A 16,075-nucleotide genomic window follows, 5' to 3' on the forward strand; every position below is an offset into this window, starting at 1 on the left:
CACTTGGTGTGTGCTGGGGCTGAGACTTTAAGCAATTCATGTGCAGAGGCCATTTGTGGAGTTGAACGCCAGTTTGGGCGTTCAACTCCAGTTTTTGATCCTTTTCTGGCGCTGGACGTCAGATTTGGGCAGAAGGCTGGCGTTGAACGCCAGTTTACGTCATCAATTCTTGTGCAAAGTATAAACTATTATATATTGCTGGAAAGCCCTGGATGTCTACTTTCCAACGCAATTGGAAGCATGCCATTTCGAGTTCTATAGCTCCAGAAAATCCACTTTGAGTGCAGGGAGGTCAGAATCCAACAGCATCAGCAGTCCTTTTTCAGCCTGAATCAGATTTTTGCTCAGCTCCTTCAATTTCAGCCAGAAAAATACCTGAAATTACAGAAAAATACACAACTCATAATAAAGTCCAGAAACATGAATTTTTCCTAAAAACTACTGGAAATAAACTAAAAACTAACTAAAACATACTCAAAACTATATGAAATTATCCCCAAAAAGCGTATAAAATATCCGCTCATCACTTAAAGAGGTCAAAAGACTTAAAGATGACTTAGCCAAGTTCACTCAAAGTTCTAAAAATCTAAATCAAATCTTGGCTAGTCAAAAACCTCTTTATGATAAAGCTAGCTTGGGGTTCTATAAATCTATTGAGAAACCTTATTTTGAAAACATTGCTTCATCTTCCAATGATACAAGGTTTCAAAACCCGACAAGCTTTAACAAAACAGCAACTCCAAAATTTTGTAGGCTATGTAACCGAAATGGACACTTCCCCATTCAATGCTTTTTCGGTGAGAGGATGATTGGTGATAAAGTTTACAAAGTTATTTTTTATTATAATGGCTTATGATATAAGAGATGGTTTAACGTGAAAGGATCCAAGAAAATTTGGATACCTAAGGTCACTTAAGCTTGTTTTGTATGTGTGCCTAGCATCCAAACGGAAGGAGAATATGTGGTATATGGACAGCGGATGTTCTAGGCATATGACCGGAAAGACAACCTTCTTTATAAAGCTTGATGAATATGATGGAGGATTTGTCACTTTTGGTGATGATGCTAAAGGAAAGATAGTGGTTGTTGGAAAAGTTGGTAAAAGCTTTTCATCTTGTATAAATGGCTGTTAGAAAGTTTGTGTGTTTGGTTGTTTGTGAAAAATCTGGGGATATTTTATTTGAGGCTAAAAGGTGTAATAATGTGTATGGATTGACTCTTGAGGACTTGAAAGAACAAAATATAACATGTTTTACTTCTATTGAATCTGAAAAATGGCTATGGCATAGAAAGTTGGGTCATGCTAGCATGTACCAAATCTCTAAGCTAGTTAAGAAAAATTTGGTTAGAGGAATTCCAAATATCAAATTTGATCAGGATCTTACTTGTGATGCTTGCCAATTGGGAAAACAAGTAAAATCCTCTTTTAAACCAAAAGATGGAATCTCAACCAAAAGATGATCTTTTTGGTCCAACAAGAACCCAAAGTTTAGGAGGTAAACACTATGGTCTTGTGGTGGTAGATGATTACTCTAGATTTGGTTGGGTACTTTTTCTTGCTCATAAAAATGATGCTTTTCATGCTTTCTCAACTCTTTGCAAGAAAATTCAAAATGAAAAAGATTTAAAAATTGCCCATTTGAGAAGTGATCACGGAAGAGAATTTGAAAACCTAGACTTTGAAAAATTCTGTGATGACTTTGGAATCGCTCATAACTTTTCATGCCCTAGAACCCCTCAACAAAATGGGGTGGTTGAGAGAAGGAATAGAAACCTTCAAGAGATGACTAGGGCCATGCTTTGTGAGAATGAGATTCCTAAATTTCTATGGGCTGAAGCTGTAAATACAGCTTGTTACATTTTGAATATGACAATTATTAAAAAATGGTTTGAAGAAAACTCCCTATGAATTATGGAAAGGAACCCCTCCAAATCTTAAGTATTTTCATGTTTTTGGATGCAAATACTTTGTACTTAACAATAAAGAAAATCTTGGCAAATTTGATCTAAATTCCTATGAAGGGATGTTTGTTGGATACTCCACCACTAGCAAGGCCTATAGGATTTATCTCAAAGAACATAGGACCATAGAGGAATTGATACATGTTACTTTTTGTGATTCTAATTTAATTCCCAGTACTGTGATAGATAATGATTCAGATTATGAAGAAGCTGGAACAAGTAAAGAAAATTCCAAATCTGCTCAAAATGAAGAATCTGCCAGCCCAGTTTTGTCTCGTCAGATTGGAGGAGACATTTCCATTTTGTCTCCTGAGCCAGCACGAGAAACTGAAACAGTGAGACCCCCAGAAGCTCATCAAAGCTCAACACCACTCCGGAAGCCCAGAGAATGGAAGTCTATGAGGGGTTATCCTCATGACTTTATCATTGGTGATCCCTCTCAAGGTGTAACAACAAGATCCTCAACCAAAAGGCAATCCGAACCAAGCAATTTTGCCTTCTTGTCACAAATGGAGCCCAATAATGTAAAACAAGCTCTTGAAGATCCTTCATGGGTCAAAGCAATGCAAGAAGAGCTTGCTCAATTCGACAAGAATGAGGTTTGGACACTAGTACCTCATCCGGATGGTAAGAAAGTGACGGGACTAAGTGGGTCTTTAAAAATAAACTTGGTGAGGATGGACAAGTTGTTCGTAACAAGGCTAGATTAGTGGCCCAAGGTTACGATCAAGAAGAGGGTATAGATTTTGATGAGTCTTTTGCTCCAGTAGCTAGAATGGAAGCAATTAGGTTACTTCTTGCCTATGCTGCCCATAAGGGTTTCAAAATATTTCAAATGGATGTAAAATGTGCTTTCCTTAATGGCTTTATTGATAGATAAGTGTTTGTAACACAACCCCCTGGTTTTGAGGATAAAAAATTTTCAAACCATGTTTTCAAACTCTCCAAGGCTCTTTATGGCCTTAGACAAGCTCCAAGAGCTTGGTATGAAAGGCTTAATGCCTTCTTGTTGAAAAATCAATTTTAAAGGGGTACCACCGACACTACTTTATTTATTAAAGCATCTAATGATGATATTCTCCTAGTTCAAGTTTATGTGGATGACATTGTGTTTGGATCGGCCAATAAGTCCTTGTGTGAAGAGTTTAGAAAACTCATGACTAGTGAGTTTCAGATGAGTTTAACGGGAGAGCTAACTTTTTTTCTTGGCCTCCAAATTAAACAAACTCCTAGTGGTACCTTTATTCACCAAGGAAAGTATGCAAAAGAACTTATCAAAAAATTTGGCCTAGAAAGTTCCAAACTAATGGGTACATCAATGCATCCAAACACAAAACTTGAAAAGGATGATGATGGGAAAGATGTGGATGAAACAAGGTATAGAGGAATGATAGGTTCACTAATGTACCTTACCTCTTCTAGACCGGACATTGTTCAAAGTGTGGGTATATGTTCAAGGTTTCAATCTCACCCAAATGAATTCCATCTTTCATCCGTTAAGCGCATTATTAGATACATTAAGGGAACTAGTAAGTATGGCTTGTGGTATCCTAAATCTGATGATTTTTGTGCAGTAAGGTTTTGTGATGCATATTATGCGGGAGATAGAGTGGATAGACGGAGTACATCCGGCAAGCTCACTCAACATGTGGTCAAGCAAAAAGCAAGCCACAGTAGCTCTATCCACAGCTGAAGCTGAATATATTTCTGCATCTGCATGTTGTTCACAATTAATTTAGTTAAAAACACAGTTGGAAGATTACAAATTAAAGATCAATAGTATACCCTTATTTTGTGATAATATGAGTGCTATTAACATCTCAAAAAATCCTATTTTGCACTCAAGAACCAAGCACATTGAAATTAAATATCATTTCATTAGAGAACATGTGCAAAAGGGTACTATTGATATTCAATTTGTAAAATCTGAAGACCAACTTGCTGACATTTTTACCCCTCTATGAAGACAGATTCTGCACCTTGAGAAAAAGTTTGGGGATGATTGATTTAAGTTCTATTGATAACTTGTGAAATTTTGATTCTGCTCAGTTTTGCCTCGTAGAAAAGGAGGAGATAAAAATCAGAATGTGTTGGAAGGGCTGTGATCAAGGAGGAGACTGTGCCAAAATTAATTCTTATGGGCCCCACCAAATTTCCTTGACCCACTCTGACCGTTTTGTTAGTTTCTCTTTGTGTAAATCACAATCTCCTTTTGTTGTCTCATCAAATCTTGTTGGAAGAGGATGTTGTCAAATCAAATCTTTTTCTTCATCTAATCCCTTGATTCTAGGAAACCACTTTTTAGTTTATTTCAAATAAAAGAGAAACTTCCTTGGGTATTAACCGCTCCTTAATGGTCATTAAACTCCCTCCAATTCTCTCTCCACTCCACATTTAATGCGTCCCTAACCTCCCTCCTCCCTCACTCAATTCGGTTTCTATTCAAATCCCCCATCTTCCACTTCTCCATTCTCATTACCATGAAAAAGAAAACTGCCCCTAGAAAAAGTAAAAGGATTCTATTCTCTCAAAAACCGTCCACACCACAAACTCACACTCACATCCATATCCATTCTACATCCTCATCTTCTCCCTCACCACCCTCAAAACAAACCGACACCATGAGACGGAAAGTCATAGCCACGAAAACCTCTCCAAGAAAGAAGAAAGAGAATGTTCCTGTGGAGGAAGAGGAAGAATCACACACCTCACCTATTCCATCACCACCACCATCTCCACCGAAGAAAGCCACACCCGGAAGGAGTGCTCAGAAAATAAAAGGGTTTGCGCTGCACAACACCAAGGAACCAACAAACCTGGAGTTCTTAGATTTTAAGAACAAATTCAGTAAACCACACTCTCACTATGATCTTGCCAGGTTCAACTCCTGTGCTTCATATGAATTCCACAAAGAGGTTCTGGAAAAACGTCATCTCTGTGCCACCTATCTCGTCAATCTTGACTCTCTCACCAACAAAGGGATAAATGTTTCTTCTCTTTTTGAACTTCTTCAATGGACTACATTGCTCCACATCCAGAAATCGGTTTACCTCGGTTTGGTTCGTGAATTCTATGCCAACATGCGACTGATTGATGGCACCATCCATTCTTATGTGAAGAGGATTCACATAGCTCTTGACTCTGGAACTATTGGGACAGCTCTAGGCTACAAAGAGGAGGGGCCGAGAGCATATATGGCCGAGAAATGGGACTCTCAGGTCGAAGTCACCTATAAAATTGTCCTCTAACATATCTGTGAAAACCTATCTGGCTTGGATGGCACAACTCCTACCCACAAAGCCCTCGGTCCTACCGAACTCTCTGCTTCACAGGATCATCACCCACATCCTGACCCCTCAAAGCGGCTCCCATAATAGAGTAACATTCTCTGACTCTCTCATCATTTTTGCTCTTGTTGCATCTACTCCTATATCATTTGGTTACCTTATGATCAGACACATGTGGGAATCAGTTAAAAGCACCAAAAAGGTGAATCTGCCCTATGGGATATTTTTAACAAGTATTTTTGAATATTTTAAAATTGATATCCTAAATGAGGCTGTAGAAAACAAGGTATCTATGATTAAAGGAGGAGGAGCTGTTAAAGGAACCAAAGGAAAGAAATATGTGGCTTCGGATAGTGAATATGAAAGCCGGCCTGAGCCCTCCAAGGCAACCGAATCTATCAAAGAAATTCTCACATAATTTTCAAACATGTCGGAGCTCATGGTACAATCCCATAAGGTGGCACGCAAGCTAGCCTATGAAAATGAAAAGGCTTGGATAAGATGCAAGGACATGGTAAGTCTGATGCTGGAGAGCCTTGAGGAGGAGTTGGGAGTTGCAAGTGTAGAAGGGGCTGAGGAATCTGAACTTCATTTATCTGATGATTAATCTGTTTAGTATTTGATATTGGCATGTTTAGGCTCAATTTGATACTCTATTTTGTCTTTTTGGATACTGTTGGACCTATGACTTGATGTCACACTTTTAATATTTTGGGTATATTGGATATTTTGTTCTCTATGTCATTTTTTTGCAGGTGTCCCTTGATGCCAAAAGGGAGAGAGAAATGGTGCTAGAAAATTGAAATTAACAAAACAGGGATGAAATCTATTTGAGGATTCATGATATCCCTTGTTTCTTGTTAAAATATCTTGTTGTGATGATATGATTGATGTTAATAATGCATTTGTTCTATCTTGGTAAATATGATTGCTGCTGATTGATGTTTGTGATTAGTTGGTTTACCTTGGAAAAATATTTACTGTGTCTATGATGCAGTTACTGTGTTTGTGATGCATTTGATCTATTTATGTTTTCTTGGTAAAATGTTGCTGTTTTGGATTTATTTTTGGCAGTTTCTTTAAGCTGTAAACATGAAGTTTGATAGTTGCTATAGTTTGAGATGATCATGCTTGATTATAAATATTTTCCTTGCCATGATCGATCTGCTCTGATTTGTTAATTGGAAAATAGTTTTAAAATAGCTTGAAAAGCAGCTTCAGGGAACATCAATCTTGTACCAAATATGTTGCATGTGATTGAGCAGAAAATCAAATTATTGATAACAAATGAGTTTTGATTATCATTCAATTCTGCTCATAAATCAAACCATTCAACATCACATAATGAATATGTTGAATAACATTGTTGCCTTAGGCTTGATAAAAATTGTTATAGGTATAAAGATTCCCGTGGTAAAATAGCATATATTAAGGGGGAGCCTTGTGGCAATTAGAAAGGGGGAGAAATTCAAATATTCAAAGGGAGTATTCTATACTTTAATCTTTAATTTCTTTCCATTTCAATTTTAATAATGTTTGTCATCAAGAGGGAGATTGATGAGTTTGAAAAACTCTAAATTAATTTTTATGATGACTAAACATTATTAATATAATTATTTACAAAATTATTAATTTGATCTTAATTCATACTTATTTAATTAATAATGTTGTGATGCAGATTTTATATTGGGCCGAAAATAAAAGAAAAAATGTTGCAAGTCCAAGTGTGAATTTTTATCTAGCATTGGTTAAAAAATAGTCAATGAAGTATGGCTGAATTATTATTCTTGTTATTGGGCCAGAATTGATCTTAATTAGCCCAAATCAACCTTGATGGAAAGACCCATTAACTTGGTCCAAAATTGATAAAAAGAGAGAAGGAGATCCATGCATGCTTCCACGAAAATCAAACTAATCTTTGGATGGATTTCAAATTTTGTTCTATTTCACTTAATGCAGACATTGGAAAATGGAAAGAGAAAGTGAAGAAATGATGTGATAGCCTTAAGTGCTCTACACGCTTCTAGGCTTGGGTCTCGAAACAAATCAATTCATTTCACTCTCTTTCCTAACTTTACTAAAAGCAAATTATTTTTTAATTAATTTGTCAAGATCACTTAAGTGCTTCTCTTTTCTTCTCTCTCATTTTTCTTTCTTCTCTTTTGGTCATTACACAGCAAACCATGGAAGCTAAAGCTAGACACCGAAGAGAAGGAGATGCACGCTATAAGACCATCAAAATGATGGCAAGAAAAAATAAACTAAAAGTATGCTGTGGCTAAGATTCTCATTCACTTGTGAAAAGATTTGGTGAAGAGATCTTGGCTTTTCCATACCAAAAATGGTTGAAGAAGATCTCAGTCAGAGAAGAAGATCCTTGAAGGGATGGCTTGTCTCTGATTCTGCTCAACCACCACAGGAGGTAGCTACAGTGGCTACGTGATGGAAGAGGCAGAGATTGGAGCAGATAAAGCTATCATCATCATGAAGCATCAAGGGCCAGGAGTTCATCTTGGAGAGCAAGGTAAGGATGGAGGACTCGAATTGATGAAGATTGGTGACCAAGGAAGAACTAGAGGTAATTGCATGTTGGGTTTTGCATGAGTTATCTTTTCTCTCTTTCTGGCCAAACCGGTTCTGGTTGAAGAAGAAGAAGATTGGCTTGGTCTGTTTGGTTTCAAATTTGGAGGCTTCTCCCTATAAGTAAGGGTGAACAGTCAGGGTTTGATTCAAGGAGTGAGAGTGCAAAGCACAGGGTTCTCAGAGCTACCTAAGCTAACATAATTTCTTCTCCTTCAATGTTTTCATTTTGTAATTTTTCTGTTTAATTTTGTCTGTCTTGAGTCTCATGGAAAAAGGCAAACAGTGAGGTTTGTAATGAAAAAGCCATAGAGCGAAAAAAGGCAGAGAGTGCAAAATTAAAAGAAAAAGCCATAGATATCCTTAGAGTTCCTTTGTACATCTGTGTTGTGTTTCATGATTCTGTGGGAATCCCCTTGCAAGTTGGGTTAGCACTGTGCAGTGGAAACTTGGCAGTAACCAAGTCAAGTTCAGGATTGGGTTTAGATTCTGGACTTGTCCCGAATAGGAAGGGTAGTTCCTAGGGAGAATTGGTGTTTGTAATCAAAGATGATTATAGTGAAATTCCATCATTGTTGTGATGGAGACTGGATGTAGGCTGCACTGCACTTAGCAGCTGAACCAGAATATATCTGGGTGTAATTTTCTCTCTCTTCTACCCCATTTCTATTTCTGCTGCACAGGAGATAAAACTGAAAAATATCTCGTGCTGATCGACGAGACAAAAAAAAAGTCTCGTGGCTGGGAACGAGACAAAAGAAAAAGTCTCGTGGCTAGTTACGAGACAAAAAGACAAAACGTTTCCAGAAGTTGTTTTAAAAACCAGCAAGTGTTGTCAAGTGAAAAAGGGGCTAAGATTCAACCCCCCATTCTCTTAGCCACTAAAAACCATCATTACTAATTTGACAAAACAAAATGTGTCACCAGATATTTTTATTATAATTAAAATAATTTTTTTAACTTCCAAAATTAACAAACTCCCTCTCTCATTCTTCTTCTTTATCTAACTCTCTCTTTTCTCTCATTATCCTTTTTCTCTATCTTTTTATTCTACAAAAAATAAAATTAACAACAAAATATAATCTAAATAAAAAATATTATTATATGCATATTTTTTATTTAGTTTTAAATTTTTACTACTTATTTTTTTAATTTATATTTTTTTAAATATTTATTACATATAATTTAAAAAAATACTAATGTTAGGATTAAAAATTAGAATCAAGATTCAATTGTTTTAAAAATTAAATTTGATTTAATTTTGTAACTATCAATATAAAGTTATTTTATGCTAATATCTAATTATATTTTATATATATAGAGAAAAAATATTATTTTTAAATAGCAAGCATAAAAATTAATTATTTTTATTTGTGCAACAAACTTATTAACACCTGATCAAATATAAAGTATACACATTAAATTCTTTTAAATTTTAGATAACGAATGTTAAAATTAATTATTAATAAAAAATTAAACTCTTTCGTATGAAAATAATAACTAAAAAACTTATTATTTTATTTTTTATCTACAGATAGAGATCCTGATTTTCTTGGTCAATAGGGACTTTTGTTCCTTACGACCTTTTTATAAAAATAATTTAATGTTATAATTTTTTGTGTCATAATCTATAATGTTAGGACTGACGTAATTTTAAAAAATTTATATTTTCGTAATATTATTACGGGTAAAAATACTAGTTTTACACTTAAAAGAAACCCTCTTCTAGTCTTGAAAACTCAAATTTAAAATATTAAAATTGAAATGTAACTATATTATATATTATTATATTACTAACTAATTTAATAATTAAAATGTTTCATATGACACTCTCTTATTAAAATTTAAAAAAAAAATATTTTTTTCAAAATTAGTAAACTTTCTTCTTACATTTTCTTATCTGCCTCTCTTTTTTCTATTTCTCTCTATTCTTCCCACTTTATATATAATTTATATTTTATATTTTATATTACTAATTTGACAAAACAAAATGTGTCACTTGATATTTTTTCATTATAATTAAAATAAAATTTTTTCTTAATTTTCAAAATTAAGAAACTCCCTCTCTCATTTTTTTATCTTTGTCTCTCACTTTTCTCTCATTCTCTATTTTTTTTATTTTCTGTTTTATAAAAAATAAAATTAACAATAAAATATAATTTAAATAAAAAATATTATTATATACATATCTTTTATTTAGTTTTAAATTTTTATTGCTTATTTTTTTAATTTATATTTTTATTTTTCTCAAATATTTATTACATATAATTTATAGAAAATACTAATATTGGGATTAAAAGTTAGAATCAACATTCAATTATTTAAAAAAAAATTGAGTTAATTTATAACTATCAATATAAATTTATTTTATGATGATATCTAATTATATTTTATATATATAGAAAAAATATTATTTTTAAATAGCAAACATAAAAATTAATTATTTTTATTTGTGTAATAGATTTATTAACACCTAATTAAATATAAAAATGTACACATTAAATTTTTTAAAATTTTAGATAACGAAGATTAAAATTAATTATTAGTAAAAAATCAAACTCTTTCGTATGAAAATAATAACTAAAAAACTTATTATTTATTTTTTTTTATTTACAAAAATTCTGATTTTCTTAATCGATTAAGACTTTTATCTTTATGATCTTTTTATAAAAATAGTTTAATACTATGAATTTTTTGTGCCATAATATATAATATCAAAATCAACATAATTTTAAAAATTTTATATTTTTATAATAATATTATAGATAAAAATACTAGTTTTACACTAAAAAAAACCCTCTTCTAATCTTGGAAACTCAAATTTGAATGTCCAGCAAAGGCCTATTACAAAATTGAAATTTCAGTTCCATACTTTAATTCACAAGTTATAATTTCACATTTTAACGGTTTAACCATTGCACATATTCTGGCCAAATCAACAATATGTCAATGAGGAAGGATCACAGCGACAATTAGCGGCAATGAGGAAAGAAAGGGAAATAGGGTATAGAGTGCTGGGAATGATTTTATCCAAGGAGTGATGCTAGATCAACGTTACAATTAGTCATTAAAATCAACTACAAAAGTTTGTTATTATTCACTAATAAAAAAATATTAAAATTATTTTTAATATAAAAATAAAAATAATATTTTAATCAAATATTAATATTTAAAATATATTACAATATTATAAAAATTATTCAACATATCCCATATCATATGACCAAAATATTACCACGTAAATAACATATTTTTCAGTATTACAAAACCAAATAATTACATCAAATAATTTTATTTTTAACAAAAATATCAATATTTTTTCTATATAAAAATAAAATAGCCTAAAAATACATATATATAGCTCACAATATCTAAAACATAGTCACACCAAAAAAAAAAAAAACAATATCTAAAACCTGAAAAATCAATTCCACTCTCGGTGGTACACGCGCTGACGCGCTAATTCCCACCATCACTCTGAAGCTCACACGCACCCATCTCAACGAACTCCAACTCCACTATAGGTCGGTGTAACCTTTCCTTTTCCATTGCACCCGGTTACTCTTTCGCATACAGCTTATAGGGTGTCCATTCTTCATCTCTCACCACCCCTTCAGTCATGTTTATGATTCATCGACAACCACAGCCTTCCGCAGTTCCACTTCGATCTTTATCTATGTGGTGCAGCTAGTGAGTGCAGCCATTGCTTTAGATCCAGACTTTTCAACGCGGTGGTGGTTGCCATGCTCTTATCATTCATTGGAGCAGATAAGGGTCGATGAAATCAGTAGCAAATATGAAAAACACAAATCATGTTAATTTTATCAATATTTTTTATTTTTGTTAGTGAAATCTTATTAATATGGGTCCATTTGCTAAAAATTAAATAAACATACTCTAAATGTGTTTGATTATAATCGAATTTTGATATATGATTTAGATTGTGTTTGATTATAATATAATTTTTAAATTTTAACTTAGATCCTTGAGTTGATTATAATCAGATTTTAAAGTATGATTTAAAGCATATGTTTGATTATATTATGATTTTTGAATTTTTATTTGGATTTTCAACTAAATTTTGAAGTATAATTTGAATTCTGGAATTTGATTATAAGATAGAATATGTTTGAATATAACTAAGTTTTGAGTATGATGTGGAACATATTTGATTATATGATTTTAAATTTTGATTGGAATTTTTGAGTTTGATTATTAATATTTGATTCGTATTGCGAAAATTCTTATTTAAATACCTTATTTTGAACTATTGAATCTATGACAAAACCATATGCTTGTTGGAGAGAGTCTGCACCTAGCTTTTTCAAGAACTTGACTTGGTGAACAGCCTTATCTAACGTGGAAGTTGTGTCCATTTTAGTTCCATCAAGTTGTGTCCATTTTAGTTCCATCAGAGAATAAGTGAATAACCTATGAAATTCCTTATTCTCTAGCTTAACTAACTTGGATATCGTCTCCCTCGTTACAGCCATCGAGTTCTTGTTATTATTAATGTTACTGCATGTTGTCAAAACAAAGGAGGAGGAAGATGATTGCAAAAAGAAGTAATATAATCATGAGTAAAGTATATTTTTTTTGACAACATCTTGGGTAAGTGTCAAAGTTGTCCCTAACGTTTGAATCGTCTTATTTAAGTCTCTTACGTTTTAAAATTGACTCAACGTTGTCCTGCGTTAAAAATCTGTTAACAAAATTGACGGCAAGACAAAATTGAGACGATTTTGAAACGTTAAGAACTTAAATAGGACGAAAACGTTGGGACAAAAATGATACATAAAAATAAATTTTAATTTTACCCTTCACTAATATCAATCTTTTATAATACATAGTTATTCAATTATTTTTAATCACATTTAAGTAAATTACACTTAATCATATTATTTTGATTTTAAATAATTTTTTTATAATTTTACTCTTAAAGATTTTTACTCATCATGAAATATTTGTAAAATGACTAGAATTATATTATTTTATTGTATATTTATCATTTTTTTCGACAAGTTTATGTACTAGTCATTTTACAAATATTTTATGATGAGTAAAAATTTTTAAGAATAAATTATAAAAAAATAAATTTATTTAGAATAAAATTAACGTGATTAAGTGTAATTTACTTAGATATGATTAAAAAATAATTGAATAACTACGTACCGTAAAAAGCTGATATTATTGAAGGATAAAATTTAAATTTATTTCTATGTACCATTTTTGTCCCCAATGTATTCGTCATATTTAAGTTCATAACGTTTCAAAATCGTCTCAATTTTGTCCCGCCGTCAATTTCGTTAACAGATTTCTAATGGCAGGACAACATTGAGTCAATTTTAAAATGTTAGGGAGTTAAATAGGACGATTCAAACGTTATGGACAATTTTAAAACTTACTCCAAACATTGAGGATAAAAACAATACTTTATTGCTGCTGATGACATTTGGTGGTGCCATGGAATTATTCCCTGATGACATTTGGTGCTGCCATGGAATGTTGTTGGAAGATGAAACTAGGAGGTTTATATAAATCCAGTTTATGGATAAATGGAGGTGGTGTTAAAACGGATGTTCATAATTAAAGAAGAAAGATCTTTTTTATTGGTATCATTATTACTGTCTTGACTGATTTTAGTATGATTGCACATGAATTGGATAATATCCGTATATTTGCAGTAATTATTTGCATCTAATTCGAATTTTGTGAATATTATTCGATTCGCAGAGTCATTAGATCGAATCAGATCTGATATGCACTATGCTAGGATTAGATTGTGGATTTGCTAATGATATCCTCGGATCCGATTCGCAGATCCGCATATCCGCACGTCTCATATAAATAAAATAATTTATGATATCTTGTTTTTAATTTTTTATGTTGTACTTTAACTTAGAATAATTAAACTTAGATATTGTGTTATTATTATTTTTTTTTTGTTATTCAAAAAAACTTTTATTGATAATATTTTAGAAGTAAATAGGTTTAAACAGGTGAAAAATAGAATTTTTGGACATTCTTTTATAAAAACAACTAAACAGGGCCTTAAAATAGTTTTTTTTTTTTTAATTATGCTGTGCGGATTGTGGATAGGATCGGACCTGAAAAACTACGGATATCGTATCCGATCTGATTCGAAAAATGTAGTGCAGATCGAATAGAATTATAGGCTATATCCGATTCGATTCATGTGCATACCTAAATTTTAGTGTATAAATAATATTTTGTATGATGCATATTTTTGTTTGTTGATTTTTTCATTATTATAAAGAAACTTTATATATGTTAATCTTATAATAAGAATGTTAACTAATAAAGAGGAAGAATAAATTAACCAAATCAAAATATTATTTCATAAGAATAAATCAAATCAAATCAAATCGTGACATAGCTGGGTCTTGTGAATGAAAAATGTGTGCATTGAGCACAACACACAAGACAGAATATGATCCGAGATCTCAATTAGTTGTCGTGTTGGTCGTTCAAGGATACCAACATGCCCAACTCTTGAGCAACGCTGACGCATCTAGCGTCAATGTTGCGGGTCATGAATCCAAGGGGATTGATAAAGCGGATTGAGGAGCTGACTCCATTGTTCTTGGTGAGGGCAATTCTGTCAACATCCATCTTCTTCATTGGCTCCTTGCACTTGGCATGGGTGCTCTTCTCTGTCTTCACCTCGCAGAACTCTTCTTGGTGGTCACCCTTCACTGGCAGGCTGTAGAATCCGTTCTTGTCAGTTTGACCCTCAACCAAGTATGTAATGTTCTTCTCGTCACCAATTTTCTTGCACTCCAATGTCACCTTAATGTCTGCGCACAAGTATATTGAAAAAGAATTAAACAATATTTATATACAAATAATTTGATGGTTGATTTTGTTTATGCGCATAGTATTTTTGTATTTTTAATACAGAAAGAAAAATGAATTACGTACTTGACAGAGGGTGGCTAAGTCTGGTCTCGAATTCGAAACGACAAGGATCGCAATACACCTTTCCTTCAACTGTGAAGGTATCATCTTCAGGAACCAAACGAGCCAATGCAGATGATGAGAAGCAAAATGCAACAAGGAGGACAGCCACTGCAAAGCTCTTTGCCATTTTAATTTATTTTGATTTGATTTGATTTGGTTTGGGGTTTGATTTGGTTTAATGCTATGTCTCTCTTATACTTGATTAACCCCTGGGAATGATTTTTTGTGTCTGCCATTAGGCCCTTTATATAAGAAACGGATGTGCTTAATTTGGTCCCTTTCAATCCGTTGGTTATTCACCCTCATAAAACTAAAAGAAATTGTGTGCTTCATAACTAACTAAGTAACCGTTATTCTAGCCAAGCCACACGACTCAATCCAACTTGGAATGAAGTGACCTTGTAAATCGTGAGGCTGGCAATAAAATTTTAGTTGTTTGGTTAATGAAAAAGTCAAAAACTAAGGAGGAAAGGGTTATTGAACATTGTAAAAAGAACGTGGGACTCGCCTGATAATTTTCTCCCTCACCGGTGGACCCGGAAAAGAGAGGGAAAACTTATTTCTTTCACATATGCCTTTCCTTTACACATTATTATTTAAGAATTTACAATATTATCTTTATATAAAGATGTCATCATATAAATATTTTTTATTTTATTATTATCTTTTTTACTGACATATCATATATATTTATGCATATACTCATCTGAAGGGTCTTTGTTAATATAATATATGAGTTTAATTTTAATTTACTAATAGTATAAAATATTTTATATAATAATAAAAAATAATATATAATATCCAATTTTCATATTTATAGTTTGAAATAAAACTAGCTTAATAAAAAATGTTAATATTTTAATTGACTATTAAGGATATCTCCTAATATTTTTTTATTTTTATTTGCCAAGCAAAAGGCTCTAAATAAATGATAATATCCCCTGTAATTAGAGGTATTTACAGTACAATTTGGATCGATTTTGAATAAAAAACTCACCTAATTTGAACATTAATTTTATTTGCGCTGCGGTTTGAATTGGATTGAATTTGCGATTTTGTAAATTAAAAGAAATTAAATATACATAATAGCATAATTGTCTAAATCGGTTCCCAAAAATTTTTAAAAACGGACATTTTAAAAAAAATTTAATACACAAAAATATCTTTAAAATTTTACTCCTACGAATAAATCAGTCTCTAGTCTATCTTTAATAGAGTAATTACCTAAATCAGTCTCCAAAAATTTTAAAAGCAGACATTTTAGT

The 16,075-nt window shown here is 32.2% G+C and overlaps 1 protein-coding gene across 1 annotated transcript; it reads right to left on the reverse strand.

Moving 5' to 3' along the window:
• Positions 1-14,165: 14,165 nt before the first annotated feature.
• Positions 14,166-15,013, reverse strand: LOC107612450 (olee1-like protein). The gene is made up of 2 exons (XM_016314146.3): positions 14,772-15,013; positions 14,166-14,647 (listed from the first exon to the last, which is right to left on the reverse strand). Exons 1-2 carry the CDS (start codon positions 14,935-14,937, stop codon positions 14,298-14,300), a joined length of 516 nt encoding a protein of 171 aa, XP_016169632.1. The 5' UTR covers positions 14,938-15,013; the 3' UTR covers positions 14,166-14,297.
• Between the last annotated feature and the right edge of the window lie 1,062 nt (positions 15,014-16,075).

Source organism: Arachis ipaensis, chromosome B8 (assembly GCF_059453495.1).
Source record: "Arachis ipaensis isolate K30076 ecotype BB chromosome B8, ASM5945349v1, whole genome shotgun sequence".
NCBI lineage: Eukaryota > Viridiplantae > Streptophyta > Magnoliopsida > Fabales > Fabaceae > Arachis > Arachis ipaensis.

Excerpts from the sequence above, each read along its gene's own strand:
- LOC107612450 (XM_016314146.3), bottom strand. The coding sequence starts at position 14,937 with ATGGCAAAGAGCTTTGCAGTGGCTGTCCTCCTTGTTGCATTTTGCTTC. Across the intron at positions 14,648-14,771 it reads ACTTAGCCACCCTCTGTCAA|ACATTAAGGTGACATTGGAG; the intron begins GTACGTAATTCA and ends ACTTGTGCGCAG.